Source organism: Choloepus didactylus, chromosome 8 (genome assembly GCF_015220235.1).
Source record: "Choloepus didactylus isolate mChoDid1 chromosome 8, mChoDid1.pri, whole genome shotgun sequence".
Classification (NCBI taxonomy): domain Eukaryota; kingdom Metazoa; phylum Chordata; class Mammalia; order Pilosa; family Megalonychidae; genus Choloepus; species Choloepus didactylus.
In genome coordinates, this window is record NC_051314.1 from 89,047,299 (window position 1) to 89,065,231 (window position 17,933).

General features: G+C 37.4%; 1 protein-coding gene across 3 annotated transcripts in view; it reads left to right on the forward strand.

Moving 5' to 3' along the window:
- The window catches only part of RPAP3 (RNA polymerase II associated protein 3), a 78,597-nt gene that overhangs the window by 17,661 nt on the left and 43,003 nt on the right, over positions 1-17,933 (forward strand). For all 3 annotated transcript variants that reach the window (XM_037846059.1, XM_037846060.1, XM_037846061.1), the window contains exon 6: positions 17,114-17,235. In XM_037846059.1, coding sequence (XP_037701987.1) covers positions 17,114-17,235 — 122 coding nt within the window. The remainder of the gene's footprint in view (positions 1-17,113; positions 17,236-17,933) is intronic.

Consider the following 17,933-nt stretch of genomic DNA (forward strand, 5'->3'; position numbering starts at 1 on the left):
GTAGGTTGTTGGAATTTTGATTGGGATTGCATTGAATCTGTAGATGAGTTTGGGTAGAATTGACATCTTAATGACATTTAGTCTTCCTATCCATGAACATGGAATATTTTTCCATCTTTTAAGGTCCCCTTTTATTTCTTTTAGTAGAGTTATGTAGTTTTCTTTGTATAGGTCTTTTACATCTTTGGTTAAGTTTATTCCTAGGTACTTGATTTTTTAGTTGCTATTGAAAATGGTATCTTTTTCTTGAGTGTCTCTTCAGTTTGTTCATTTCTAGCATATAGAAACATTACTGACTTATGTGCATTAACCTTGTATCCCGCTACTTTGCTAAATTTGTTTATTAGCTCTAGTAGCTGTATCATCGATTTCTCAGGGTTTTCTAGATATAAGATCATATCATCTGCAAACAATGACAGTTTTACTTCTTCTTTTCCAATTTGGATGCCTTTTATTTCTTTGTCTTGCCGGATTGCCCTGGCTAGCACTTCCAGCACAATGTTGAATAACAGTGGTGATAGCGGGCATCCTTGTCTTGTTCCTGATCTTAGAGGGAAGGCTTTCAGTCTCTCACCATTGAGTACTATGCTGGCTGTGGGTTTTTCATATATGCTCTTTATCCTGTTGAGGAAGTTTCCTTCAATTCCTACCTTTTGAAGTGTTTTTATCAAAAACGGATGTTGGATTTTGTCAAATGCTTTTTCAGCATCTATTGAGATGATCAATTGATTTTTCCCTTTTGACTTGTTAATGTGTTGTAATACATTGATTGATTTCCTTATGTTGAACCATCCTTGCATGCCTGGAATGAACCCCACTTGGTCATGGTGTATGATTTTTTTAATGTGTCTTTGGATTCGATTTGCAAGTATTTTGTTGAGGATTTTTGCATCTATATTCATTAGGGAGATTGGCCGGTAGTTTTCCTTTTTTGTAGCATCTTTGCCTGGTTTTGGTATTAGATTGATGTTAGCTTCATAAAATGAGTTAGGTAGTGTTCCATTTTCTTCAATGTTTTGAAAGAGTTTGAGTAAGATTGGTGTTAGTTCTTTCTGGAAAGTTTGGTAGAATTCCCCTGTGAAGCCATCTGGCCCTGGGCATTTATTTGTGGGAAGATTTTTGATGACTGATTGGATCTCTTTGCTTGTGATGGGTTGGTTGAGGTCTTCTATTTCTTCTCTGGTCAGTCTAGGTTGTTCATATGTTTCCAGGAAATTGTCCATTTCCTCTACATTATCCAGTTTGTTGGCATACAGTTGTTCATAGTATCCTCTTATAATTTTTTTAATTTCTTCAGGATCTGCAGTTATGTCACCTTTTTCATTCATTATTTTGTTTATATGGGTCTTCTCTCTTTTTGATTTTGTCAGTCTAGCTAGGGGCTTGTCAATCTTGTTGATCTTCTCAAAGAACCAACTTTTGGTGATATTTATCCTCTCTATTGTTTTTTTGTTCTCTATGTCATTTATTTCTGCTTTAATCCTTGTTATTTCTTTTCTTGTACTTGGTTTAGGGTTGGTTTGCTGTTCATTTTCTAGCTTCTTCAGTTGATCCATTAGTTCTTTGATTTTGGCTCTTTCTTCCTTTTTAATATATGCGTTTAGTGCTATAAATTTCCCCCTCAGCACTGCTTTTGCTGCATCCCATAGGTTTTGGTATGTTGTGTTCTCATTTTCATTCGTCTCTATATATTTAGCAATTTCTCTTGCTATTTCTTCTTTAACCCACTGATTGTTTAGGAGTATGTTGTTTAACCTCCAGGTATTTATGAATTTTCTAAGTCTCTGATGGTTATTGACTTCTAATTGTATTCCATTGTGGTCAGAGAATGTGCTTTGAATAATTTCAATCTTTTTAAATTTATTGAGGCTTGTTTTATGTCCCAGCATATGATCTATTCTGGAGAAAGTTCCATGAGCACTAGAAAAGTATGTGTATCCTGGTGATTTGGGATGTAATGTCTTGTATATGTCTGTTAAATCTAATTCATTTATCAGATTGTTTAGGTTTTCAGTTTCCTTATTGGTCTTCTGTCTGGTTGATCTATCTATAGGAGAGAGTGATGTGTTGAAGTCTCCCACAATTATTGTGGAAACATCAATTGCTTCCTTTAGTTTTGCCAGTGTTTCTCTCATGTATTTTGTGGCCCCTTGATTGGGTGCATAGACATATACGATTGTTATTTCTTCTTGCTGAATTGCCCCTTTTATTAGTATGTAGTGGCCTTCTTTGTCTCTCAAAACATGCCTGCATTTGAAGTCTATTTTATCTGAGATTAATATTGCTACACCCGCTTTCTTTTGGTTGTAGCTTGCATGAAATTTTTTTTTCCATCCTTTCACTTTCAGTTTCTTTGTGTCCCTGTGTCTAAGATGAGTCTCTTGTATGCAACATATTGATGGTTCATTTTTTTTGATCCATTCTGCAAATCTGTATCTTTTAATTGGGAGTTTAATCCATTTACATTCAACGTTATAACCGTGAAGGCATTTCTTGAATCAGCCATCTTATCCTTTGGTTTATGTTTGTCATATTTTTCCCCTCTCTCTATTAATATCCTTTATTAATTATCTCTTTAGTACTGAACCTTTCTCCAGGTCTCTCTGTCCTTTCTTTGTTTCTCTGTCTGTAGGGCTCCCTTTAGTATCTCCAGTAGGGCAGGTCTCTTGTTAGCAAATTCTCTCAGCATTTGTTTGTCTGTGAAAAATTTAAGCTCTCCGTCAAATTTGAAGGAGAGCTTTGCTGGATAAAGTATTCTTGGCTGGAAATTTTTCTCACTCCGAATTTTAAATATATCGTGCCACTGCCTTCTCGCCTCCATGGTGGCTGCTGAGTAGTCACTACTTAGTCTTATGCTGTTTCCTTTGTATGTGGTGAATTGCTTTTCTCTTGGTGCTTTCAGAACTTGCTCCTTCTCTTCTGTGTTTGACAGTGTGATCAGTATATGTCTCGGAGTGGGTTTATTTGGATTTATTCTATTTGGGGTTCGCTGAGCATTTATGATTTGTGTATTTATGTTGTTTAGAAGATTTGGGAAGTTTTCCCCAACAATTTCTTTGAATATTCTTCGTAGACCTTTACCCTTTTCTTCCCCTTCTGGGACACCAATGAGTCTTATATTTGGACGTTTCATATTATCTATCATATCCCTGAGGTCCATTTCGATTTTTTCAATTTTTTCCCCATTCTTTCTTTTATGCTTTCATTTTCCATTGTGTCATCTTCGAGGTCACTGATTCGTTGTTCAGCTTCCTCTAGTCTTGTACTATGAGTGTCCAGAATCTTTTTAATTTGGTCAACAGTTTCTTTAATTTCCATAAGATCATCCATTTTTTTATTTAGTCTTGCAATGTCTTCTTTATGCTCTTCTAGGGTCTTATTGATTTCCTTTGTCCCCCGTACTATGGTCTTATTGTTCATCTTTAGTTCTTTGAGTAGCTGCTCTAGGTGCTGTGTCTCTTCTGATCTTTTGATTTGGGTTCTTGGGCTTGGGTTATCCATATCGTCTGGTTTTTTCATATGCTTTATAATTTCCTGTTGTTTTTGGCCTCGTGGCATTTGCTAAACTTGATAGGGTTCTTTTAGGATTTGTAGACCAATTGAAGTCCTTATCTCTAATTTATCAGATCTACAGTTTCGTGGAGTACACTTTCTCTAACTAACCAGCAGGTGGCGTCCACGAGCCACCTGTTCTCCACAAGCCAGTTCTCCCCTGCTTAGCCTTTTTGGTGAGTGGGGGAGTGAGTCTTGTGGGGTCCAATTGGTGTACCAAGCTTGCGTGTGTAGTTGGTGTTGCCTGCCCTGTATATGGGGCGTGTTTCTGGGCAGTCAGGGAGGGGGGGGTGGCTCTAACAATCAAATCTCCCTGGTGATCCTACAGTTTTAAAGCTGCTGCAATAGTCTAATCCTTCAGTTCAGTCCTGCCACAGTTTGTCTCTGCCACTGACCCTCAAGTCCTTGGTATTGGCGTATGGCTCCTGAGACTTGCAAGTGGGCCCCTCTTCCAGGCCGTGCACCCCGGGTCCTCTGTTGAGGGATGACTGTGCTATGTCACAGGTGAGTGCTGTCCCCCCAGTGCAGTTCTGGGCTGCTGGGCTGTGTAGGGAGGCTCCCAGTCTGCTGAAATGATGGCTGAATGGGGCTTTGTTAATTCACACTGCTCTGCCTTCCCAACTCTGGGACAATCAGCTGAGGTTGCAGGGAAGGCTAATGTCCACGCCCAGTTTTGTGTTGTGTGCCTGTTATTTGAAGCACTTCCGTCACACTGGGTTGTCTGGGGCAGTTCTGGGCTATGGGGCTGGCGATGGGCAGGAGTGTTTGCTGTCTACCAGGATGATGGCTGTGAGCGGACACCCCCCTTTTCTTGGGAAGTTGTGGTGTTTAGTGAATTTTCTCAGCCACTGGATTATTGCGTTTTGTCTCAGAGCTCTCCTAGTTCTGCTCTTGACTTGACCTGCCCAAATTGCAAGTCTTTGAAGCTTTCTGTATTGGGCTTCTTAGAGTAATTGTTTTAGAAAAAGAAAAAAGGATTAAAAAAAAAAAAAAAGGGCCCTCCTCAGAGATCTAATGGGTTATTGAAATGCTAAGAGACAAAGCAACCAGGGCCATTAAGGAAAGGTCCACAGGGCAGAGAGATCAGCTTTTCTTCGGGATTTGCATATGCGCCTCAGGGCCTGAGCTCTGCCCTTCCCCTTTCTATGTTCACCAGAACTCCAAAAATCCTCCGCTTTTATTTTGGAGTTTTTCGTGTTGTTTTTTTTTTTCTATGCCTGTCTCCTCTCTGCTGGGCTGGCTGCTCTCAGATTCTCTGGTGTCTGGTCTCAGTCTATCTATGGTTGGAGTTTGGATCAGTAGAATGAGTTTCCGATAAGGGCTGCCACTGCAGTTCTGCCTTCTCCTTCCCGGAGCTGACAGCCCCTCCTCCCACGGGACTGAGCCTGGCAGGGAGGGGCGCGGGTCCCCTGGCCGCAAAAACTTACAGATTTCGCTGATCTCAGCAGTTCCACGTTTTCATGAGTGTTGTATGAAGTATGCCCAAAGTCAGATTGCTCTGTGGTGTCCAGTCCACGCAGTTCCTGGCTTTCTACCTACTTTCCTGGAGGAGTAACTAAAACATACAGCTCACCAGTCTGCCATCTTGCCCCGCCTCTCACTACTTAGTCTTATGTTGTTTCCTTTGTATGTGGTGAATTGCTTTTCTCTTGCTGCTTTCAGAACTTGCTCCTTCTCTTCAGTATTTGACAGTCTGATCAGAATATGTCTTGGGGTGGTTTATTTGGATTTACACTATTTGGAGTTCGCTGGGCATTTATGCTTTGTGTATTTATATTGTGTAGAAGGTTTGGGAAGTTTTCCCCGACAATTTCTTTGAATACTCTTCCTAGACCTTTACCCTTGTCTTCCCTTGCTGGGACACCAATGAGTCTTAAATTTGGACGTTTTATTTTATCTATCTCCCTGAGGTCCACTGCTATTTTTTCGATTTTTTTCTCCATTCTTTCTTTTGTTCTTTCATTTTCTGTTCTGTGGTCTTCAAGGAGGCTGAGTTGTTGTTCAGCTTCCTCTAATCTTGTATTATGAATATCCAGGGTCTTTTTAATTTGGCCTACAGTTTCTTTAATTTCCGTAAGATCTTCTATTTTTTATTTACTTTTGCGATACCTTCTTTATGGTCTTGGGTCTTCTTTATGTCTTTTATATCCTGTGCCATGCTCTTCTTCAAGTCCTTTATATCCTGTGCCATGCTCTCGTTGCCTGTCTGTAGTTCTTTGATTAATTGTGCCAAGTATTGTGTGTCTTCTGATCTTTTGATTTGGGTGTTTGGGTCTGGGTTCTCCATATCGTCTGGTTTTATCATATGCCTTAAGATTTTCTGTTGTGTTTGGCCTCTTGGCATTTGCTTTACTTGATCTTTAATTTGTCAGAATTGCAGTTTGGTGGCGTACACTCTCTCCAACCAACCAGCAGATGGTGTCCGTGAGTCGCCAATTCCCCTCAAGTCAACTCTCCCCAACCCTGTCTTGTGGTGTATGGGGATCTGACCCCCATGGGGTCCACTTGGTGCACTTAATTTGGGTATGCTGTCAGTGCCGTCCGCCCCGAATGAGGGGCGTGCATCTGAGCAGTTAGGGAGGAAAGGCAGCTTTAATAATCAAACCTCCCAGGTGGTCTTGGAGATTTAAGGCTGTTCTCTGCCGCTGACCCAAAAGTCCTTGGTATTGGTGTAGGTTCCCTGGGATTTCCGAGTGGTTCCCCCTTCTCTCCTGTGCTCTTCCAGGACTTCTGCTGAGGGAGGGAGGGCTGTGCCATGTCACAAGTGCACGCCGGCCCACCAGGGAAGCCCTGGGACACCAGGCTGTGCAGGGGCATTCCCAGCCCACTTCAAAGACTGTTGAATGGGACACGTTAACTTCCCCCTTCTGTACAGCTCCACCCTCCCAACCCCGGGACAGTCAGCCGTGGGTGTATTCAAGGCCACTGTCCACGGCTGATATTGTGGTGTGTGAGCGGTGCTGCGGGAAAGACTCCCTGTCACACTTGGTTTCTTGGCGCGGGTCTGTGCTGTGGGTTCTGCCCTGGGCAGGAGTACCCCTGCCCACTGGGGAGATGGCTGCAAGTCATGCGTTTTTTTCTCCTTTTTAGCCTGTAATTCTTGACTGGTGTGAGGAAGTATGGCCATGTTCCCCCAGGCTCTGGGGTCTGGTTCTGAATGGAAAGCGCCCCACCCCTTTCCTCTTGGAGAAGATAGACCCCCTAGGGGGAGGTCATTAGCATTTCATTGGTCTCTTTCTCTGCTTGTGCTATCTCCACCCTTCTCTGACTCACAGCACTGGGAACTGAAAATGGCTGGGGCTTTCTCCACGGAGCCAAAAAAGAAACAGATAGTCCCCTTCAGACCTAGTCCAAGGCGACCCTTCGGCTCTCCAAGGTCAGTCGTTACCCAAAGCCTCTATTTTTCAGGGATTTGTATCTGTAGTGAGCAGTTCACACTCGCTACTTAAAACCCCAGTCGGAGCTCAGCTGAGCTATATTCGCCTGCTGGGAGAGAGCTTCTCTTTGGCACCACGAGGCTTTGCAGCTTGGGCTATGGGGGAGGGGGTCTCACGACTTGGATCCGCAGGTTTTACTTACAGATTTTATGCTGTGATCTCGGGCATTCCTCCCAATTCAGGTTGGTGTCTGCTGAGTGGACGGTCTCGTTTGCCCCCCCCCCCCCCGCAGTTATTCTGGATCATTCATTAGTTGTTTCTGTTTTTTTTCAGTTGTTCCAGGGGGACTACTTAGCTGCCACTCCTCTCTATGCCACCATCTTCCCTCTATCCTCTGTGCCTTCTTATAGATGAATGTGAAAGACCTAAGAAGACAAGTCTTTCATGTCTTTGCAGACAGTCTCACAGTGTTCTGCATACGGGTCTTGCACATCTTTTGTTAGATTTATTTCTGTTATTTGTTGTTGGTCTACAGTAAAGTAGCTATGTAGCTAAACTTTCATTATTTTATTATTTCTAATAACCTTTATAGATTGTTGAGTTTTTTATGTAGACAATCATATCACCTGAAAATACTTTTTATTTCTTTTTCTTGCGAAACTGCATTAGCCAGGTCCTATTTTTCCCAATTCTGAAACAGACAAACAAACAAACAAACAAAAAACTGATAGAGTATTTTTGTTCCTAGCTTTAAAGGAAATGTTACTGACATTTCACCATTAAAAGTGAAATGTGCTGTTGGTTTTTTGGTGTGTATCTTTTATCAAGTTAAGAAAGTCTCTTATATTCCTGATGTAACAGTCAGGGTCCAGACAGTGAAACAGAAACAATGTAAATATTTCAAACTGTTTTTTTTTTTTTTTTTTTTTTTTTTTAAATATGGAGATACCAGAGTGTTGGAAAGATAGCAGTATTAAAACAGAGAAGATAAGGTAACCCTAAAATTATGACTGTTAAAAGCTGCTACCACTCCTAGGAATAAGAGAATGGATGGTGTTATCAGCCCAGGAGTGTACTCTCTACTACCACTTTTGGAGACTGCTACTGAAAACATTCATACTGCTTCATAAACTGCCAAGGACTGCAGGAGGCCATAGCCCTCTGTTACTGGGGTCCTTGCCAGGAGCAGAAAGAGGAAGAACTATGGCCTCTCCTCTCCTGCCTTCTAATCTCCTGTCAGTGCCTCCCATTGGCCAAACTTAACCTTAACCAAAGGAGTCTGAGAACATATTCTATGTATAGAGAGAGCAGAGTTTTGTAATACAGTACTGACTCTGAGAGCAAACAGGCAGATGATAGGCATATATAGTTTGCTGAGAGTATTTTCTTTCTTTTAAATCACTTTTTGGATCTATTGAAATGATCGTAAGTTTGTCTTATATTTTATCCTCTTTTAAGGTAGTAAATGACATAGATTTTTCTCATGTTAAACCTCCTTTGCTTTCCTGGGATTAACTCTCCTTAATATCATCTTCTTTTTCTATATAACTGTGTTAATTTGCTAATAGAAGCAGTTCTTCCTTTGTATAAATATGCATGATTTCAGTTACCATGGTTTAGTTGAATAAAACCAGTCTCCCAACAAACGCAGATTAAATTTTAGTTACTGCAATGTATTAACTGTGAGTAATAGCATAAAGTACAAACTTTGCTACTTGCATTTCAGTCCACAGATCATTATGTAAATAACAGATGTGCATCATGATCAGTGACCAGTCATGTTGCTTCTTTCAGAATCTGCCACTTGGTTACCACACATTTGTTACTCAGTTTGCTCACAGACAGCCAAGTATGTGGTTACGTTACCTTCTCATTCACCAATGATAGAACCACATGACATTTTACAAAAAATAGATAATGAAAAGAGGGAATAGGCCAACAAGGGGAAATGTGCAGCACAGAAACAAAAAGCGATAATGCCAGAAGTGAAATTTGAATCTAATATAAGTGGAGTTATAGAATAAATAGCTGACTGTCGGAATGTTGACACTGCCACTTTCAGAGATACTCTAGCTACACACCACAGGAACTTAGTGAAGACTAATTTAGTTGACATTGGTGCAGAAAGTTGTGACAAAAGGATGACGATATCTCAGAGGAAGTAACACCAGCAAAAAACTTCACATTAAAGGGAATTTTGGAGATATTTCACAACATTGAAAGTGCAGAAGATAAAATGTTGGCAATGATCCAAACTTAGAAAGGATTTTGACTATTGCCAAGGCGTAGAAAAGATGCTTGCTTCTTACTCTAAGTTGTATGACAACAAGGCGGCAAATGCTGTTCAAACTATTCTTGATACATTTTTTTTTTTTTTACACATAAATAAAGCACTAAATTATAGTCTATTAAATAATTATTTTAATGTTGTTTTCATTTTTCTATTCAATTTTGGCCAGAAGTAAGAAAGTTTTTAATGTTTTGACATAAGTTTTAAAGGTCACACAATTGTAATTTTGCCCATTTATTATTAAGATTCCTTCGCATGATTTCAACTCACATGGTCATAGTTACAGTGCTGCATTATAGGCAGGCAGTCCTCACTTTGCACAATATTTTTGTTTAGGATTTTTACATCTTTGTTCACTAGTGAGATAGCCTTTTAATTTTCCATGGCCATTCAGTTCCTGTCTGATGTGGGTATCAAGGTTATGCTGGCTTTCGCTGAATGATTTGAGAGTATTGCCTTTTCTCTTTTTGTGGAAGTGTTTGTATAAGAATAGAATATCTCTTCCTTGAAGACTTTGGAGAAGTTGCCTATAAGACCATTTGGACTGGTGTTCTCTTTTAAGGAAAGAAAAACGAACTTTTTAAAAGTTAAAAAGTGAAACTATCCTTTCCCATTCTTTCCTGAGGATGAAACTGTCCTTAAGGAATTAAGGAGAAATAAAAGACTTTCTCAGACTAAGAAAAACTAACAGAATTTTTTAATCAGGCCTGTTGGGGATTGAATTACCCCCCACCCCCTCACAAAAGCCCCCAACTCCTGGTCCTGTGGGTGTGGACCCATTGTAAACAGGATCTCCTGAAGATGTTATTTCAGTTAAGTTGTGGCCCTTCTGAATCAGGTTGGGCTTTAGTGTGGATTACTGGAATCCTTTCTAAGCTGAATGAAATTAAGAGGGAAGAGAGAGAAAGCCATGGGAAAAAGCCAGAAGTCAGCAGAACCTGGCGGTGAAAGGAGAAGATAGTATCGTGTGCATTGCCATGTGATGGAAAAGCCAAGGAACAAGTATCACTGGTAGCCTGCCCCAGAATACCACTGTCTTCAGGGAGAAGGCATTGCTTTGGTGATACCTTGATTTTGGACTTCTAGTGAGCCAATAAATTTTCATTGTTTAAGCCAACACATTGTATGGTATTTGTTTCAACAGCCAAGAAGCTAAAACACCTTCCTTTAAAGATTGGCTAAAGGAATTTCTTTATTCCTTTATTTTAGAAAATAAATTATTAAAAAAAAGAATCTTGGCGCATCAGTAAAGAAGAAAGAACAATGAAAACAACAAAAATATAGGTTCATACAATAGACCTTCTTTTCCTCATGGGTTTTATAAATCATGTTTGACAGTTGAAAGAAAAGTTTTAATACCATCTGATACTCAAGACAATGATATTTAAAAGTGGGGAAAATAAGGGAACCTAAATGAAGTGAGATTTCCACACTTCCTTCGAAGTAGTAAAATACCTGTAGACAGTGATAAGCCACATATATATATTGTAATACCCAGAGCAGCCACTATGATTGCTATGCAGTTAGAGGCACTCAGAAACATTATAAATAAGTCAAGATGAAATCCTAAAAAATCAAGTAACCCATAGGAAAGCAAGAAAAGAAAAACAGGATCAAGAATTGAGGAAACAAACAGAAAACCTAGTAAAATGTCACTAATCACTAAGAAATGAATTATTATTTCAAAAGTGGTGTGAATAACCATCAAAAGACAGATTTACAGAATGGATAAGAAAATGACCAAACTATATGCTTTTTACAAGAAACTTACTTTAAATTCAACAATATAGGTAGGTTGTAAGTAAAAGGATGGAAAAAGATACACAAATATTAATTTTAAAAAGAAACAAGAATGACTATTAATATTTGATAGTAAAGAAAATCAGAGTAAAGAAAATCAGTGGAGACAGAGAGGGATATTACATAATGACCAGAAAGGGTCAATCAACCAGGAAGACACAATGATTCTAAATGTATGTACCAGATAACAGAGGCTCAAAATAAGTGAAGCAAAAACTGATAGAATTGAAGGGAAAAATAGACAAATCCACAATTATAGTTGCATAACACCCCGCTTAACAACTGATAGAAGTATGTCAGAAAATCAGCAAGGATATAGGAGATCTGAATAACACAGTCAACCATCAGAATCTAATTGATATACCCGACAATAGCAGAATACCCTGTTGGTTGGTTTTTTTTTTTTTGTTATTGTTGTTTGTTTGTTTTTAAGCACCAATGGAACATTCACCAAGATTGATTATATCCTGGGACATGAAACAAACCTCAACAAATTTAAAAGAGTTAGGATCATATAGTGTATGACAGTGGAATCAAACTAGAAGTCATTAATAGAAAGAAAATAGGAAAAGATCTGTAAACCTGCGGAAACAAAACTCTTTTCAAGCATCCATGGGTTGAAAAAGAAGTCAAAGGAAATTAAAAAAAAAAAAAAATACATAGAACTGAATGAAAAGAAAGCACATTAAAATATATGGGCTGTGGCCAGAGCAGTGCTAAGAGGGAAATTTATAGCACTAATTGCTTACATTAGAAATGAGGAAAACTCTTCTAAGTTGCTATATCAAGACAATAGAAAAAGAAGTGCAAAATAAACCCAAAGCAAGCAATTTGGAAGGAAATAATAAAGATAAGGGCAGAAATCAGTGAACTGGAAAACAGACAACAACGAATAGAGAAAAACCATGAAACAAATCTGGTTCTTTGAAAAAATCAATAAAATTGATTAACAAATCACCAATATCAGGAATAAAATAGAGATATCATTACAAATCCTATAGCATTAAAAGATAATAAAGTAATTCTGTGAACAACTTTATGCTCATAAATTTGACAACTTGGAAGAAATGGACTGATTCTTTGCAAATCAAACACTGCCAAAATTCAACCAAGATGACATAGGTAATCTGAATAGTCCTATAACCATTAAAGAATTTGAATTTGTAATTAAAAAGCTCCCAAATAAGAAATCTCCAGTACCATATGGTTTCACTGGAGAATTCTAACAAAGATTTAAAAACAGAGTTAGTACCAGTTTTATACAGTCTTAAACAAACAAACAAACAAACAAACAAATGAACAAAAACAGAAGAGGGGGGCATGTCTTGACTCATTTTATGAGGCCTAAATTACTCTGATGCCAGAACCAAAGACAGTAAAAAAGTAAATCTGTAGACCAGTATCTTAAATGAATTTAAACACAACATATTCGACAAAATATTAGCAAACTAAATCCAACAGTGTATAAAAGGAATTATACACCATGACTCGGGGTATGGTATGAAAGGTCGGTTCAGTATTTGAAAATTAAATCAGTATAATCCATCACATCAACAAGCTAAAAGAAGAAAAAGAAAATGGTCATATCAATTGATGCAGAAAAAGCATCGGAGAAAATCAAACACCCATTCATGGTAAATAAAACAAAAAACAAACTCTCAGAAAGTTAGGAATTGAGAGGAAATATGATAACTTGTTAAAGGACAGCTATGAAAATCTAAAGCAAATATCATGCGTAAAGGTAAATGATAATGATTTTTCCCTTAAAATTGGGGACAAGGCAAGATGACCATTCTCACCACTCTTCTACAACATATTATTGGAACTTTTATCCATTGCAGTAAGGCAAGAAAAAGATATAAAAGGCATACAGATTGGAAAGGAAGAAGTGAAACTGCCTATTTGCAGATGCCATGATTATCTACTTAGAAAATCCCAAGGAATCTACAGAAACAGTTCTAGAACTAATAAGTGAGTTCAGAAGGTTGCAGGAAATAAGATCAACACATAAAAATCGATAACATTTTTATATACTAACAATAAGCCTGTGGAAACAAATTAAAAATACACCACCATTTACAATTACTGTAAAGAAAATGAAATATTAGATATACACTTGATAAAACATGTATAGCACCTGTACACTGAAAATTACAAAACAGCATTGAAAGAAATCAGAGAAGACCTGAATAAAGGGAGAGATACACCATACCATGTTCATGGATTGAAAGACACAGCATAGTAAAGATGTGAATTCTTCTCAAATTGACCTGTAGGTTTAATGCAGTTCCTATCAAAATCCCAGAAAGGTTTTTAGTATTAATAGATTATTCTGAAATTTACATGGGAAGACAAAGACCCTAGAATGGTTAAAGCAGTCTTTACAAAGAAGGATAAAGTGGGAGGAGCCACCCTACCCAATAGAAAAGCCTACTGTGTAGCTACAGTAATCAAGATGGTGTGATATTAGTGGAGAGAAAGAGCCATAGATCGATGGAACAGAATAGAAAACCTAGAAATAGACCCACAAAAATATGCCCAACTGATTTTTGACAAAGGTGCAAAAGCAATTCAGTAGAGGAAAGATAATCTTTCTAACATGGTGCTGGAGCAATTGGACCTCCAAAGGCAAAAAAAATGAACCTCAACCTAAACCTTACACCTTATATTAAAATTAACTCAAAATCATCATGGACTTAAATGTAAAATGTAAAATTATAAAACTATTAGGAAAAAAACTGTAGGAGAAAATCTTTGAGATCTTGGTCTAAGCAAAGACAAAGCATGATCCATAGAAGGAAAAGTTAATAAACTGGATCTCATCAAAATGAAAAACTTTTGCTGTCCAAAAGCCTGTGGAGAGGGTGAAAAGACAAACTAGAATCTGGGAGGAAACCACATATCTGACACAGGGCTTGTATCTTTAATATATAAAGAACTCTCAAAACTCAGCAGTGAGTATCTCAATACATTTTGCAAAGAAGTCACATTTACTGGCAGTTTAAGAAATAATAAAATGAATACTTGGATTAAGAAACAGAACTTTAAAAAAAATTCAACAGTGAGAAAACAAACCTTCCAGTTAGAAAATGGATATGAACAGACTTTTCACTAAAGATGGTATAGACATGACAAATAAGCATGTGAAAAGATGGTCAACATCACTAGCTATCAGGGAAATGCACATTAAAACCACATGAGATTACATTATCAGAATGGCCAAAATAAAAAGATAGTGGCACACCAAATGCTGGGAAGGATGCAAAGAAGCTGAATTACTCATACATTGCCAGGGGAAATATAAAATGATAGAACCATTCTGGAAAACAGTTTGGCAGTTTCTTAGAAAACTGAACATGCAGTTATATGACCCAGCAGTTGTACTCTTAGACATATGTCCCAGAGAAATGGAAACCTATGTTCACACAAAAACAGGTACATGAATGTTCATTTCATACAGCTTTATTCATACTAGCCAGAAATTGGAAACAGCCAGATATCATTCAATAGGTAAATAAACATACCATGGAATACTACTCAACAATTAAAAAATAATTAACCTATAGATGACGTAAACCACTTGGATGAATTTCCAAGGAATTATGCTGAGTGAAAAAAGCCATCCCAAAAAGTTACATGTTGTATGATTTCATTACATTTTAGAAATGGAGAACAGATTAGTGGTTACCAAGGGAAATAGGGGTGGCTATAAAGGAGCTACGTGAGGGATACTTGTGATGGAACAGTTCAGTATCTTGACTGTGGTGGTAGATACATGAACCTGTGCGTGTGATAAAATTATATAGAATTGAACACACACACACACAACAAGAAAAACAGGAAATTTGAATAAGATTTGTGGTTTGTATCAATGACAATATCTTGGTTGTGATATCATACTATAGTTTTTCAAAATGTTTCCATTGGGGGAGACTGGATAAAGTGTACGTACGATCTCTTTCTATTATTTCTTAAACTTCTGTGAATCTGCATTTATCTTGGTAAAAATTTTAATTAAAAAAAAAGAATATGGAACAGAATAGAAAGCTCTGAAGTAGACCCCCACAAATATAGTCACCTGATCTTCCACAAAGGAGCAAAGGCAATTATATGGAGAAAGGATAGTCTTCAACAATTGGTGCTGGAACAAATGGACATCTACATGCAAAAAAAAAAAAAAAAAAGAATCTAGATATGGACCTTGGACCTTACACCTTTCACAAGTATCAACTTAAAATACACAAGAGACTTAAACGAAAATTACAGAACTATACACCTTCTAGAAGATAATATAGGAGAAAATCTAGTTGATCTTGGGATTGGCAATGATGTTTTAGTTACACTACCAAAAACACGTTCCATGAAAGAAAAAATTGATAAGTTGGATTTCATTAAAATTAAAAACTCCTGCTCTGTAAAAGACACTGTTAAGAGAATTTAGAGATAAGTCACAGACTGGGAGAAAATATTTGCAAAACTCATACACAAAGAACTCTTAAAACTCACCAATAAGAGCTCACATAAGAGATGAACAGACACCTCACCAAAGAAGATGTATAGATAGCAAATAAGCATATGAAAATGTGCAACATTTTGTGTCATTAGGGAATTGAAAATTAGAATAATGGTATACTACTACACACTATTAGAATGGATAAACTCCAAAAAATTGATAATAACAAATGCTGGTGAGAGTATAGAGCAACAGCAAGTCTTATGCATTTCTGGTAGGAATGTAAGATGGTACAGCCACTTTGGATGACAATTTGGTAGTTTCTTACAAAGCTAAACATAGTCGTATCATGTGATCCTGCAGTTGTGCTCCTAGGTATATACCCCAATTAACTGAGATCTTATCCACATAAAAAACCTGCACACAAATGTTATAGCAACTTTATTCATAATTGCCAAAAATTGGAAGCAACCAAGATGTCCTACAATAGGTGAATGGTAAACTTTATATATCTGTACAATGGAGTATTGTCCAGTGATAAAAAGAAATGAGCTATCAAACTTTTAAAAGACATGGAAGAACCTTAAATGCATATTGCTAAGTTGAAAGAAGTCAGCCTATAAAAGCTACATACTGTATGATTCCTACTATATGATATTCTGGAAAAGGCAAAACTACATAGACATCATAAAAAACATAGATAGTTGCCAGGACTTCTGGGGCAGGGGTGGGTAGAAGAGGATGGGGTGAATAGGTGGGGCACAGGGAATATTTAGGGTGGTAAAACTCTTACAGGCGATACTGTAATGATGGATTCGTGACATTATGCATTTGTAAAACCCACAGTACTGTACAACACAAAGTTGATTCCAGTGTAAACTGTGGACTGCAGTTAACAAATGTACCACACTTAATAATGATTGTAGGGTATGTGAATATATCACAATAAAACTGAATTGGAAAAAAAAATAATAGACAAAACTTTGGGAGGGGGGAAGGTATATGGGAACTCGACTATCTGTTCAATTTTTTTAATAAGCCTAAAACTGCTCTAAAGTTAAAGCCTGTTAATATGAGTGAAATAAGCCAGATACCAAAAGACAGATATTGTATGATTCCACTTATATAAAATAACTAGAAAATGCAAATTAATAGGGCCAGGAAGTAGATACAGGTTATAAGGGTGGGGAATAGGGAGCTCATGCATAATGGATTCAGGGTTTCTCTTTGGGAGTGATAGAAAGTTTTGGTAATGGATGTTGGTGATGCTAGCAAAGCATTGTGAATGTAGTTAACACTTCTGAATCCTATGCTTGGGAGTGGTTGAGATAGGAAATTTTATGTTGTATATATGCTACTACAATTAAAAAATGAAATGCATTAATTAAAAATATATGGAGAATTTTGGCCTAAAAATAAGAATTGGGTTAAATAACAACAGAAAGTCAGTTCAAATATACTTTATTTTTCACAAGTACAAATTACTGTTTTTAGTAGGCTTAATAAATAAAAGGAGGTGGGAAACACTTTCAGGTGGGAAGTAAATTTCTTTTTCAGGGATTTTAGAAATGAATTTCAAAGTTTTGATTTAGTGAATGATTTTTATTAACTTCACTTTATTTTAATTTCTTTAAATTGCAGATTTGCTGTTGCTGAGTCTGATTGTAATTTAGCAATTGCCTTGAATAGGAGTTATACAAAGGCCTATGCCAGAAGAGGGGCTGCTCGATTTGCTTTGCAAAAATTAGAGGATGCCAGAAGAGGTATTACTGTTTTCGAGGTTATCATTATCTAAAAAATTCTTTAACAGTTTAATTTAACAGACACTATACACAGAATGCTGGGTAATCACAGTTACTACCTTCATAGAGCTGTCTGTATTTAAACAAAACTCACTTTTGCAATTTAAAAGGCATCTTGATATTTTGGGAAGAATATGTTATTTGGTACCAATCAGACCTTGATTCAGACTCTCATTCTACAATGTACTAGCTTTGTGACCAGGGATAGAATATGTATCTCTTCTGATTTTCAGTTTCTAATCTGTAAAATAGGGATTAAAACATCTTGTTGGCCATCGTAAGTCCTTATTTATTTGCAAATTCTCAGAATTTTAATGTCCCATAAAATAGGTTTATGTATTGTAAATTAAAGAATATGAATAAAGCTGATTCCTAATAGGATTCTGCTATCTGTTTGTTTTATGATGCACAGCTTATGAGAGGAAGTGTGATTCTTGGAGCTGGTGGAGGAAGAAGGGTGGGTTGTGGTAGGATTCTGTCCTGTGGGAGAAAGGAAGAAAGACCAGTAGCCTAATGTAACTATTTCTTAGCTCGCCTTTCATTTTGCTATTAAACAGTTGACTAGTTGTCACATGTAGCAAGTTTTTATTGTTTTGCATAGTTTTTTCAAGTTTTCCAAGCAAACGCTTATACAGATTTTAAAACATCTTATCTTTCAA